At 42.6% G+C, this 13,864-nt stretch overlaps 1 protein-coding gene across 1 annotated transcript in view; it reads left to right on the top strand.

Annotated features, from left to right (window-relative positions):
• The window catches only part of ABCB7 (ATP binding cassette subfamily B member 7), an 85,965-nt gene that overhangs the window by 48,481 nt on the left and 23,620 nt on the right, over positions 1-13,864 (top strand). Inside the window, exons 5-8 of the mRNA XM_015810772.2 lie at positions 6,080-6,212; positions 6,625-6,893; positions 12,153-12,241; positions 12,339-12,426. Coding sequence (XP_015666258.1) covers positions 6,080-6,212; positions 6,625-6,893; positions 12,153-12,241; positions 12,339-12,426 — 579 coding nt within the window. The remainder of the gene's footprint in view (positions 1-6,079; positions 6,213-6,624; positions 6,894-12,152; positions 12,242-12,338; positions 12,427-13,864) is intronic.

Raw genomic sequence — 13,864 nt, 5'->3', positions numbered from 1 at the left:
CCAAGCTCCTTAACCAATCAGAACACACCTCCACCCAATCAGAACACAGCCAAGCTCCCACCCAATCAGATCAAACCCCACTGGCAGTTAAAAGGAAGAAACAGCTGCGATCACACACTACTCCTAGAAGCACGAAGCTGAAGACACCAGCCTGAAGATGACGAATGTGACTTCGTCGAAACGTCGCCAAGACACTTCCTATTTTACGCGGGAGAAAACCCGATTAACCAAAGACCTACATATATATATATATAACTACTTTTATCATAATTTAGTTTGTCAAGCCTCAACATAGAGTATTAATTGTGTTTATGCCATGGTTAAAGTCTTTGGGAGGTCTACTTGCCCAAGTTGCCATACAGGAAAAGAAAACCCAAACCTGTAAAGACAGAATGGAAGATGGAACGAAGAAGTATGAAGATGGGAAGCCCCACACCTTGAAAGATGGAATGAAACCACTACAGACTGACATACTAGGCATCAGCAAATTGAGATATACTTTCAGTCAGAAGATGTTTATTTGTTGGGGCATGAGACACAAAGAAGGAATATTCTTGTTTTCATAATTAGGTAGGGTATAGTAAGACCAGTATTCTACAACAATGCAATCAGTGACCAAATAATATTAATTAGACTTCATGGATATCCCTTTAATATGACAATCATTCATATTCAGTTTGTGCTACAATCACTGATGCAGAAGAGGAGATTGACGCGTTTTTTGATCAATTTGAAAGTGACAAAACAGCCAGCCAAGATGTGCTGTTTGTGAGTAGAGACTGGAATGCCAAAATTGGAAATATTAGATATACAGATCAGGAAACCACAGTACAGACAGTACGTGATGATAATGGATTGGCTCCAGGTTGGCAAAAGAGTGAGACAAGACTGTATGTTCTTCCCTTATTTATTTACTTAAATGATGCAGAAATAAGGGAAGCTGGGTTGATTCAAAATTAGAGGTAGAAACATAGTAACCTGCACAGTGCTGATGACGCTTCTCTGATAGCCAGTAACGCAAAGGATCTGCTAGATCTAGGAATAAAAGTGAAGGAACATAGTGAAAAATGGGACTAAAAGGAGACCAAGCAAATGACAGCAGGTATAAGAATTAAGCTTAGAATTGATAATGAATATATGGAATTGGTAGATAACATCCCACTTTTAGAATCAACATCAACCGCCCACAAAGAAGTAGTTAAGAAATAAGCCATAGACTAGCACCTGGAACAACAATAGCTGCAGATGGACATGAGATGTTTAAAATCCACAAGGTGGAAATTGGAAATTGAATTAGTTTGAGAATTTATCTTCCTTGGTTCAAAAATTGTTCACAATGACAGTTCTGCACCTGATGTTTACCCCACATAAAATTGGTTGCAACTGTTAAAGTTGGTTTTGTAGATTACATTGTTTCTTTCATCCATCTGTATCTTGTCTTTGGTTCTGGATAATTCCTGGCGGAGTGTATGGTAGGGTTAGTTTTTGTGTGGTAGTTCGTGTGGTGTGTTGTGGTTTGCATGGTAGTTTGTGTGGTTTGGGTGCTGTGTGTCAACAATTCCTGAGCCAGCCGTGCTGAGGGGAAAGGGAGAGGTTTCCATGCTGAGCCATGCTGGCTCAGGAATTCTGGGAGTTGAAGTCCACGAGTCATAAAGGAGCCAACATTGCCTACCCCTGCTCTACCCACACCAACACCAAACAGCACCAGTTCAATTGGAGCAACACAAAAATCATCGGCCATGCTACCAGCCGGCACACTCGTGAGTTCATCGAAGCGGGGCACTCCACAAACAATTCCCTCGACAGACACATTGACCTTCAACCAGCCTACAAACCCCTCAGAATCTAAATCAACCGCACAGCCAACCAGAAACAGCACCAACACACAACCACCCCAAGCAAGCCCCCCTCTTCCCACCACCAACAGCAGCTCCCAGTGGCCCCGACCTGATGTAACCTCCCCATCACAAGAACCTCACTTGACACACCCACACCTGAAGCCCTTATAAACAGAAGAAAGCCGACACTGACATCCCCTAAACTCCGCTGAAGATGTTACCCCAAGCTTTGAGAATGAAACTTCACCCTCATCCTACGCCCGAGCTACAGATATTCGCCACTATTGCAAACGCATTCTAATTTTATTTGCCTAAGGAAATATTTAGCTGCAGCTTGTAGTGGCTTTCTAAGTTATCTGGCAATTACAGACTGTTTGAAAGCAGGAGGGAATTTAAAACCTATTTCTGCTTTTATAAAGCAAGGAGTGATTTGCCATTAAGGTAATAATTTTCAACTGGCGGTACATGAGACTCAGAAAGAGTGCAGGTAGGTCATTGAAATGTTTGTAAGTCTTTAATACTCACCATAAATTTTGGGCAAAGTGTTTCAGGTATGAGAAGTTTAGAACCCCTGAAAAGCATTTTATGGATGATTACGAGACCTTTTGGGAATTCCTAAAGTGGCTCTCTGGAAAAAATTCTTTTTAGTTAATCACTCACTGGTACAGGAGGAAGGTAAATAAGCTGAATGTGACACTTTTGATTTTGACAGGTAGTGGTGAGGGAGAGGGAAAACGAGAACACTGTGATTTAATACTATGGTGCCTTATTCTGATTCGTCCTTTTAGCCCTTGGGAGTGTGAGAGACCAATTTTAAATTTCATGTAAGCACTTTCAAAGGTAGGGCTACATCGGAGGAGGATATATATATATATATATATATATATATATATATTATATATATATATATATATATATATATATATATATATATATATATATATATATATATATATATATATATATATATATATATATATATATATATATATCATACATACATACATACATACATACATACATACATACATACATACATAGTGAAATTATAGTAAAGCCAATTAATTTAATTGAAGGTTCAGAAGGATACCTAAAGGGATGGGGGGGGGCTATACCCGTTTAACTTTAGGAAAAATATGTGTCTCTTCTAACTCACCATGGTGTGTAGCCTCTTTTTAAAATAAAAAAAAATAGCTGGAGAGGGACCTTTCCAGAATTGGCATTATAATAAATGTCACTGCTACTGAGTAGGCTCTCCCAGGGAAACCAGTTTTATGGTCTCTAAATGATGGTCACCACAATGTAGTGCAGATGGAGTGGTATTGTGCCAAAAACAGAAGAATGAATTAAAATTGAGTTTCCAGGCAAGTCGGCCCGAAGGGAGTTGACCAATGCTTATTGCTGCTTATCTGAAAGGCATCGTTAGAAATTAAAATTCTAAAACAAAACACTTCTTTTAAGCTTTAACATCTGTTGAACACACTCTAATTCCTTAGAGCTTCATGTCTCAATTTTCCAACAATCTGTTTTTTTTCCCACTGACTGTGATTTGTGATTGTAACATTTTAAATGTGTGAAATCTTCAGGGATGTTGTGTAATTTTAATCCAAGTAAACTCCTAGAGGCAGAGCAAGACTCCAGTATCAAATGGTGATGTGGAGCATTTAAGTTTCTAATAGCCCCAAAGCACCCATCACAACGATCAGTTTGAGGCACAAAACAGGAGAGAGGTTATGTCTCTCCCTAAAACATTGGTATCTGCTTAATGAAGCCTTATCCTGTTTAGACATTAGATTGGGGGTGCTGTTATTCAGGGCCTTTTCAGTGGTGGCCCTGGGAAAATTTACCTCTCCAGATAGGAGGAATATTCCCACGTTGGTTACTTTTAGTTGCTCTTCGGGATTCATTACTTTCAAACTGTCTGCTTGTGTATCTGGGTAGGCTAAGGGAGGGCGGTCTCAGGCTGTTTCTGCACATTGCTGTAAGCCACGGTTAATTGGTAATCCAAAATTGTATCGCTCAGTAGGCAAGAGGCTAAGCAATCTCATTTGGGGTTAGTCTGAAATGTGAACCTTATTTCAGAAGATAATGCTGGTCTGTGGCATTCACGACTCCCCAGAGTTGGAGCATGCCCTCGGTGTTTTTTAACGTCTATGTAAATCTACCAAAAGAACTTAGCCATCAGTTTGGGTGCAGTTTACTGCCATGACTGCACTGACTTTAAAAATGTTACCTGATTCAATCGGCTTTTATTGGAGAAGTGCTGCTCTATTGATGTTATAGTCCTGTGGGGATTGCTAGGAGTGTATTCAGTTGTGTGAAATAGATTTTAATGTATTTTATATTACATAAGGGTTAAAGTGTTGCCATTGCTTTTTTTTTATTTTATTTTTTACGCTTGTAGTTCTACTGCTGTCCTATGTCGCCTTCAGGCAGGTGACGTAAAAATAAATAAAAGAAGTTATCCATTTGCTTATCTATTTTGCTATTTGTTAAAAGTAAATCAGGCTGTCTTTCTGAATTTAGCCGGAAGAAAAACTGATTACTGAGCAGGTCAGCACCCTATGGCTGCTGGTCAAATTCTGCAAAGATGTATATAATCCAAAGTGCTCGGTAACACTTGAGAAGGAGGAATACAGCTGGTTTTTCTCCAGCTTTCAAAAGGAGCTATGAATTGGAATTACTTGTGGGGCTGTTGTGTTTCACCTGTATATCAGTACTGAGCAAATCAGAGGTGGATGGCTATCCTGAATCCTTTTGATAATCTTCAGAGCCTATCAAAACCACATTTCTAAAATGCAGCAAGGTATCTCCAAATCTTGAAAATGATATCTGGTTCCAGCCCCCCCCCCTTCCAAATTGTGTATATAATGTGTATACTAGCTAGGTGTAGACCGAAAAGAAAGGGGGACTACCCCTCTATAAATGGGAAACCTGTAAGAATACTTCATATCTCGTGTGTGTAATGCTTTGACATCATTACCTGGGCTGCTGCCAGCTTCTAGTCTTCAAAAATAGCCGGAAAACCTGCCTCCCAGCTACCATCCTGATCCGTGCCAAGCACGCACACACAGAATAAAGGGGTCAAAAGTTTCCTAAATGTTACAGAGGTTTTACATACAAGCAGCAGTAGGCAGCACAGGTGTGTGCGCAATTGCACCTACGTGTTGGTACAGTGGTATGAACAAGGAAGCTCATCTGTAAAGAGTCCAGATCCAAATCAGCAAACGATATCCTAGGTGCATCATGTTGCTGTAAATTGACCACGTTGTGCTGAATTTCTGCATTGTGCATTGTTGGCTGGACCAACATTTTGTCTTTTGTGTGTGTGTGCATGCTCTTTTTTCTCATTTTTCTTTTTTCTCTTTTTTTCTCATTTCTCATTATTCATGTGCCGTATTTTATTGTTCTTACGTTGTAAGCCACCCGGAGTTATCTGGAGTCGGGCAGCACCAAAATTGAATAAGTTAAAATTACCGTAATCATTGAATTTCAGCTCTACTTTGGACATATCCTTTGTAAAACTGCATGAATGTTCTTGTTCCTCCTAGTCCAGGGGTAGGCAACCTTGGCTCTTTTATGACTTGTGGACTTCAACTCCCAGAATTCCTGAGCCAGCCATACTGAGGGAAAAGGGAGAGGTTTCCATGCTGAGCCATGCTGGCTCAGGAATTCTGGGAGTAGAAGTCCACAAGTCATAAAAGAGCCAAGGTTGCCTACCCCTGGCCTAGTCAATTTTCAAGGATGAATTTCAGTTTCTGTCTGGCAAGGTTCCTGGTAACCTTTCCCCCATTGTGTCTTTTAATATACCAGGTTTATCTTGGCTTAATGTCTGGCTTGTCAAGAAAGGCAATGGAGTTCTGTTCTAGAAGTTTGGGGGTTGAAACACTTTGAGCAGCTTCCAGTGGCTCTAAAAATGCATACCCTGAGCTATTTTACTTTGTGTCTCCCAGTCTCGTCAACCCTTTAACGAGCACTTTCTCAGCTGAGGGTAGTTGAGATGAAGCCTGCTTTTTATGAAAAGGGGAAAATGTGCCACTTCTGCTCTGGGCAGGCGGGCCTTGTACTCTTACGGTGTTGTGCCTGATGGCCGTTGTGTTCTGCCAGTAAGTAGTCACTAGCAAAATATCACCGTTTCGGCTTCTTCAGAGAAAACCTTTATACTTTATAAACAAAGCATTTTAGCATGTCTTGCATGACTATGTACATAATGATCTTGCATAATATCTTGTGCTTTTTAGGCTATGAACATAGTGGTTCCCTTCATGTTTAAATATGCAGTAGACAACCTCAACCAGCTGTCTGGAAATGTTCTGAACCTGAGTGATGCACCCAATACAGTTGCAACCATGGCAACAGCTGTTCTGATTGGATGTAAGTATGATGCTTTAATCTGCTGACAGGTGCTGACTTTCTTCAGGAAGGTTTGAGAACATTAGTGCACCTGACCTTTCACGGGGAAGCATCTGTGGTAAACATTGTTTGCTGGAGTTTCTTCTACTTTGTTATCATGAAGAATTAACGTACTGCGATTCTCTTGAGTTGTGTTATCTGCTGGAATAATAGACTAGTCTCCAGGCCTGCTTTTGCGTTGTGCTTTTTTTAAAAAAACAAAACAAAAAACCAAATATCTGAAGATGCAATCTGTTTAAAAATTACTTAACTGATAACCTTTGACTTCTCATCCAATAACGTTAACATGGGATGTTAAAAGCTGTTGAGGATGAGTAAAATAAAATGGATTAAAAATTAAACCCTTGTTCTCTCCCCTCCTTCTTTTACCCAGACGGTACCTCGCGAGCGGGCGCGGCGTTATTTAATGAAGCCAGAAATGCCGTCTTTGGGAAAGTGGCCCAGAATTCCATCAGGAGGATAGCCAAAAACGTCTTCCTCCACTTGCATCAGCTGGACTTGGGCTTCCATCTGAATCGGCAAACTGGAGCATTGTCCAAGGCCATCGACCGAGGCACCCGCGGCATCAGCTTTGTGCTCAGTGCACTGGTGTTTAATCTGGGGCCCACCTTGTTTGAAGTGGCCCTCGTGAGTGGGATTTTGGTACGTATCGTTTTCATTGAATCGCGGCGCCCATCATTCGTTTGATACCCACATCTCGTGGCTATCGGCTGTCCCTGGGGCCAGATGTGGCCTTTCCCAGAATCCTGTTGGAGAAAAGAGGAAAAAGAAGGGGTCAGAAAGGCAGAGGAGGGCTGTTGTAGCCATCTAACGCGACCCCATCTGCCCTTTGCTTCTGCTTCGTCCCCTTGGGCATCTCCAGGGCAACTCTGTTATTCTTAAGGAAATACAGGTGGTCCTCGAGTTACAACAGTTCATTTAGCAACCGTTTAAAGTTACAACAGCACTGAAAAAAGGGACTTAACGACCATTTTTCACACTTACGACAGTTGCAGCATCCCCATGGTCACGTGATCAAAATTCTGAGGCTTGACAGTTGACATATTTATGACGGTTGCAGTGTGCGCCAGGGTCACGTGATCCCCTTTTGCAACCTTCTGACTAGCGTTTACCAACAGAAATGTTGGGCTCAGTTACAGTATGGTTGTAAATTGAGGACTACTTGTAAAGACATAGAAAAGGTGGCCTCACTGGATGTCCATGGGTGTTAATGTATAAACAGTACCATCTGGTTTCCGGCGTCACGTCATAGCCAGTTGGTTCCATCTCTGGCTATCGGGGGCGAGTCATTAGCCCCCGTGGAGAGGGCTCGCAACCTGGGCGTCCTCCTGGATGCTCGGCTGTCTTTAGACGATCATGTGACGGCCGTGGCCAGGGGGGCTTTTCATCAGGCTCGCCTGGTACGCCAGTTGCGCCCCTTTCTGGATCGGGATGCCCTACGCACAGTCACTCAAGCCCTCGTTGTTTCCCGCCTGGACTATTGCAATGCTCTCTACATGGGGCTCCCCTTGAGGTGCACCCGGAGGCTCCAGCTAGTTCAGAATGTGGCTGCGCGGGGGATTTTGGGGGCCTCTAGATGCTCCCATGTAACACCTCTCCTNCTGAAGGCCCATCTATTCCGTGCGGCCGGCCTGGCGTAGTTTGGATTGTGTTTCAGTGGGGGGTTTTGTATGGGTGTGTTTTTAGAACAGGCCTATTATTCAATTCGATTTTAAAACAGAAACTATTTATTTATTCGTGGTTTTTAGTATCGCCTGTTCACCGCCCTGAGTCCCGCAAGGGAGATAGGGCGGTATATAACTTAAATAAATAAATAAATAAATAAATAAATAAATAAATAAATAAATAAATAAATCTGCTGAACTTAACATCTGAATGTGATGCTGACCCAGGAAGCTGGTATGGCAAGCAAAGTAACCGGTTGAATAAAGAGAGCAGAACTTAATTTGATTCCAAAAGAGGTACCCAGCGTCTGCTTCTAAACCCCTCTTTAGCCAGAGACCTGCTTCTGCATTTATTTTAAGAATTGTGTTTTCTACAATTGAGATGCACCTGAGTCTGTTGGTGTCAGACTCGTGCAAAACATTTGAAAAGGCCCTTTGCAAGGCAAAAGCTCTGTCCAAACACGGACAGGCAGAAGCCGCTGGGGAAAGCCTTGATAGCCATTGTTGTTGTTAGTTGCGAAGTCGTGTCCGAGCCATTGCGACCCCATGGACAACGTTCCTCCAGGTCCTCCTGTCCTCTATCATCTTCTGGAGTCCATTGAAGCTCACGCCTGCTGCTTCAGTGACTCCATCCAGCCACCTCATTCTCTGTCGTCCCCTTCTTCTCTTGCCCTCCATCTTTCCCAGCATCAGGCTCTTCTCCAGTGAGTCCTTCCTTCTCATTAGGTGGCCAAAGTACTTGAGTTTCAGCTTCAGGATCCGGCCTTCTAAAGAGCAGTCGGGGTTGATCTCCTCTAGGACTGACCGGTTTGATCGCCTTGCAGTCCAGGGGACTCGCAGGAGTCTTCTCCAGCACCATAGTTCAAAGGCCTCCATTCTTTGGCGCTCAGCCTTTCTTATGGTCCAACTTTCACAGCCATACATTGCAACTGGGAAAACCATGGCCTTGACTCTACGTGATAGCCGTTACACTGAGCTTTACGGAAGGGCCTCCTGTTTCTGATGCTTGGAGGGTGAGTGCTTTGCTTGGCCCGGAGCGTTTTGCAAAAGGCTCCTTTCTGCTTTGCACAGCCGCCTTCCCTGCGTTGCAAAAGTCTCCAACTTTACTGTCCAATGGCAGGAGGATCCTAATAGGTAAAGATGACCAATCGGTTATGACAGCCTCAGAAAGGGTGTTTTATGGTCTGTAAAGCATTGTAAAATGTCACACACACCCTCGTGCAGTCACATGACTACAGTTCGGGTGTTGGGCAAACGCATTTATAAGCGTTTGCAGCATCCCACGGTCACTTGACCACGATTTGCAACTTTCTTTGCCATTTTCCAGAGAAAACAGAAAAACATACCCATTGCATATGCTGCATTTGCTTAACGTCCATGTGCTTCACTTAATGACCATGGTGACTTGCTTTACAATCATGTGGTGACCCAGGTAAGGATCACCTCAAGTTACGACCAAAATCCTGGGCCCAATTTTGGTCATAAATCGAGGACTGCCTGGATAATATCTCCCCAACTTGTCTGAAAAAAACCCCTTGTTGATAGCCTCAGCTTCTTGGTAACGCAGCCCTGAGTGTGAGCTAAGAGAGAGCAGTGCTCGCAGATTATTGCCAAGAAGGCTAGCTGTCAGTATGGTTATAACGGTCCAGATGCTACTTTTCTATTCCATGCTTCCCATCTGGTGTTCTCAATATTTCACAGCATTTGAACCAGGTTGACGCTTAAGAGCATGCTCATAATCGTTCTCCTTCCTTAAATTAGCCAGGCTTTCAAGCAGAAGATCCATAAGTGTTGTGCCAGGAAGGTAAGGGCAGGATATGAAACCCATCCCAAAGTCTTAACAGTGTTGGCTTTTGAGTTAATAATGCCCGGTGTCTTTCATTTAAGTGGGTGGGGTTTTCATTGTGCCAGGAAAAGTAAATAGACCCTATTCTAGTCTAGAACTTAAAGTGGGAAATCTCTCACAGCTGCTTCTCCAGATAGCAAATGCCAAGAACTGACACACGATAGAGCAACATGTATCATTTTAGGACTGTGTTCTCAACCTTGGCAGCTTGAAGATGCGCGGACTTCAACTCCCAGAAATCCTTAGCCAGCTATACTGTCTGAGGAATTCTGGGAGTTGAAGTCCACACGTCTTCTCAAGTTGAGAAACACTGGTCTGACTCTAAAGGAAAAGAAATAGAGGCTTTAGGATGGCTTCGGTTTGTTTCCTGACCTTACTGCTGAGGGTAAAATGTGCCCAGAAGCTCTCATTCATCAATCTTGAGGGGATGCAAATATCCCAGGTTGGACTGTTCCAAAACCTTTCAACAGAATCGCAAATGTTCACTTGGAAAATGAGTTAAAGTTAAGAGCATGGAAATCTAGGACTCTTCTATGGGCATAAAATATAATCATATGATAGGGCCTTATGTAGAGTCATGGCAGCGCCTTGCTTGGTTGTGGCTGCTTCAGCTCTCAAAAGTATTGGGGTTTTGGAGATGAAAGAGCCATCCGGACTGAGTGATTCTTTAAGAATTGTGACAAGAAAGCGGAATTGTAATGCTAAACCATTATATGACCACCAGTCCATATTGGATATGGAGATGATATTAGCGAGAGAGGAACTATTGATAAACTGTTCTGGAATAGCTTTATGCCATATAGTATCAACTTTGTTAACCCTCAAGACTCTTTTTTTTTTGGCTATGTATTCAAATGGACTGTAATTAGTGTGTGCGTGTGTTGTGCGCACATGTATGTATATGTATATGTGTCAGGTCTGCCATCTTCGGCTTGGCGCCTTGCTGGCATCCTACCATCAAAGACTAGAAAGACATGGGGGGGGGACAAATGGGCAATAAACCTGTATGGGGATATGATGGGAAATGGGGATGGTGGGATGACGGCGCAACAGAGACCAGAGAGACGCATGGAACTCATTTGTGCCAGCGCTCAAGGCCAAGCATCCCGAGAGTGGAATGGGGACCACCGCAAACATCTCAGCGGCCTACGCGGCTTTTCACTGGCTGAAGATGGAACTGGAGGGAGGGCTGGGATGAGGGGAACAATTTTCTAACTTTTTCACACGGGAAACTTAGTTCTAGCCTGACTTTGCTGCAGCCAGGAGCCTTTAGTAAAAGAACCTATCACAGTGGTTCTCAACCTGGGGGTCGGGACCCCATTTGGGGTTGATAGACCATTTCATGGGGGTCGCCAAGCAAGGCTGTCCGCCATTTTTTTGTCCGCCATTTTTTCCCCTTTTCCGGTGGGTGCCTTACCTCCCTTGAGCTGGGCCAGCTGATGGTCGGCCTGCTCCATCTCTGCCGCTTGCCAGCTACGCCTCGGCCGGCGCAGGGGGAGGAACCACGCATGCGCGGCGCTCCCGGGCAAGGAAAGTCCTCGACTTATGACCGGTTGGGTAGTCCTCGACTTACGACCGGTTTAGTCCTCAACTTACGACCAGTTGGGGTCGCGATATTAAAAAGGTTGAGAACCACTGACCTATCACTTCAGCCAAATGGAGTCCAGGGTCTTTCCTTCCTAAGGGACCTACCTGGGGCAGGTCTGACAATAGGTGTATACAGCATATGTATATGTGCATCTGTATGTTTGTGTGTGTGGGGTGTGTGTGGGTGTACATATATATATATACTTTTGAGAGCGCGCATCAGAATTTCATTTTTAATGCGTGCCAGTGTGTACAAAGAAAAGTGACAATAAAGGTTTTCGTAATTGGAATCATTGTGGCTTATTTACTAACAAATCTGGTAATCTGCCTATCTTTTCCTTGAATCAAAGCTCCTAGATTCCATTCATTGCTTCCATTCCTTTTTGATTGAGAACATCTCTCTGTGTGCGCCTCTTGTATATAAAGATTGTGTATCTGAAGAGTTGAGTGTTTGTATCTGAGAGTTTGGGGCCTTGTAGAGCTGCTCCTAGTGCAGGGGTAGGCAACCTTGGCTCTTTTATGACCCGTGGACTTCAACTCCCAGAATTCCTGAGCCAGCATAGCTGGGAGTTGAAGTCCACGAGTCATAAAAGAGCCAAGGTTGCCTACCCCTGTCCTAATGCATATGGTGTCAAGGAGCTAAACTGACTTGACCATAATCTTTCCACTGCCCTTCTGTCTGGCTTGTAGAGAATTATTATTGTTATCTCTTATATGTATGTCTTGTCCAGAGAGGTTTCTGTACATTGATGTGCTGAACAAAATGATTGGAAAGCTTTTTTTTTCCTTTCCCTTTCCCTGCAGTATTATAAATGTGGTGCACATTTCGCACTCGTAACCTTGGGGACATTAGGAGCATACACGGCATTCACGATAGGACTTACGCAGTGGAGGTAAGGCAGCCCTGCTGTCGGGGACTCTCTGATGAGATTTGACGGCCCGGTGGAGCTGGAGGGGAACAACCGTCTCTGCCAACCTTTTGTCTTGCAGAACTAAATTTAGGATCGAAATGAATAAAGCCGATAACGATGCAGGCAATGCTGCAATTGACTCTCTGCTGAATTATGAAACTGTGAAGGTAAGCCATTAACATTTTTCACTTTTCATATTGTCATTACTTGGGCAGGCCTTATTAACAATATGTGTCTTTTGGTACCCTTTACTCAAAAAGAAGATTTATTTATTCCTTTCTGTTAGGAATAATGACCGAAAGGATTACTCTTAGCCTAAATAGGTAAACAAATGTTCACCTACTTGGGTTATAATCTGTTGATTACCTTTATGTAATATAAGAATGCAGCTTCTCCTGTCATACTTTCCCTCTTGATTTGCTTCTTAAAGGAGCCAGATGCTTTTGTCACTGAAAAGTCTGCTTCAGCGCGTTTGGTCAGCTGTATGGCAGTTTATTCCTATTTAACTGAAAGCAGAAATGCTAGCTTAGAATCCAAGCCATGGTGGGCAACACAGTTTAAGGGCTAGCTAATGTGGCTGGCCTGGATAAACTTAAGGTTAATATCAATTTTAAAAATCACTATATCAAGAAGTGCCATATTGAGAATATGGAATAGTATAAACCCAGACTGTGCTCAAAAATGCTTTTATTGGTTTTAGCAGAAGCAGCATTTTATAGGAAAGCAGCAGCAGGTAAAGAGAAACGGTTAACCTATTGAGAGTTGTTAGAGCAAAAACATGGAGAAAATATAAGATGAAATCAAAAGAACAATTGGCTCCAGGGGGGCTTAGTTTTCAATGCATTTCATATGCACAGCTCAGAGAAAGAGTCAAGGTAGATAACAGGACATTTGGAATTGAGCAACAAAAGATAGAATTTGAAGCTGAATTATGTATAAATGATGAACATGTAATTGTTAAAATGAATGAACTCTTACTGGTTTTTGAAATGGAAGATGAACAAATGAAAGAATATGATAAAATGGGCTAAGAATTTCAAATATAACACTGTTGGGAGAGTGAGAAAAACGTGGAAAGGGTTAAAATATTCATTAAACCTTTGTTAAAAGAAAATTTCTATAAAATGATATTAGCGTTGGTATGTGACTCCAGCAAAATTAGCCAATCACTCTCTCTCTCTCAGCCTTAGGAAGAAGGCAGTGGCAAGCCATTTTAAAAAAAAATGTTGCCTTCCCCGCTACTGTAGGAAACTTTTTCACACCAGACAGGATTGCAGTGTTCATTAGGCAGATCCATGGCTCTTCTGGCTTATCCTTATTTGACAAGGATTTCAGAAGCTTACAACTCAGTTGGCTACGCAGACTGGAACAATGTTAATGTTTGCTGGCTGCAGCTGTAAAAGTAGGATTTTATTTATTTATTTATTTATTAATTGCATTTATATCCCGCCCTTCTCCTTTCGGACTCAGGGCGGCTGACAAATTAGATAAAATACTAACATATATACATATTATGCCTAATTAAAAATTTAATTAAAACGAAATATTTGAATATGTCCAATTAAAAGTAATTAAAACCCCTATAAAATCCCCTAGGCCAGTCCC

This window comes from Protobothrops mucrosquamatus, unplaced genomic scaffold (genome assembly GCF_001527695.2).
Source record: "Protobothrops mucrosquamatus isolate PMUCROS unplaced genomic scaffold, P.Mucros_1.0 scaffold19, whole genome shotgun sequence".
Classification (NCBI taxonomy): domain Eukaryota; kingdom Metazoa; phylum Chordata; class Lepidosauria; order Squamata; family Viperidae; genus Protobothrops; species Protobothrops mucrosquamatus.
This window is presented reverse-complemented; position numbering and strand designations above follow the sequence as displayed.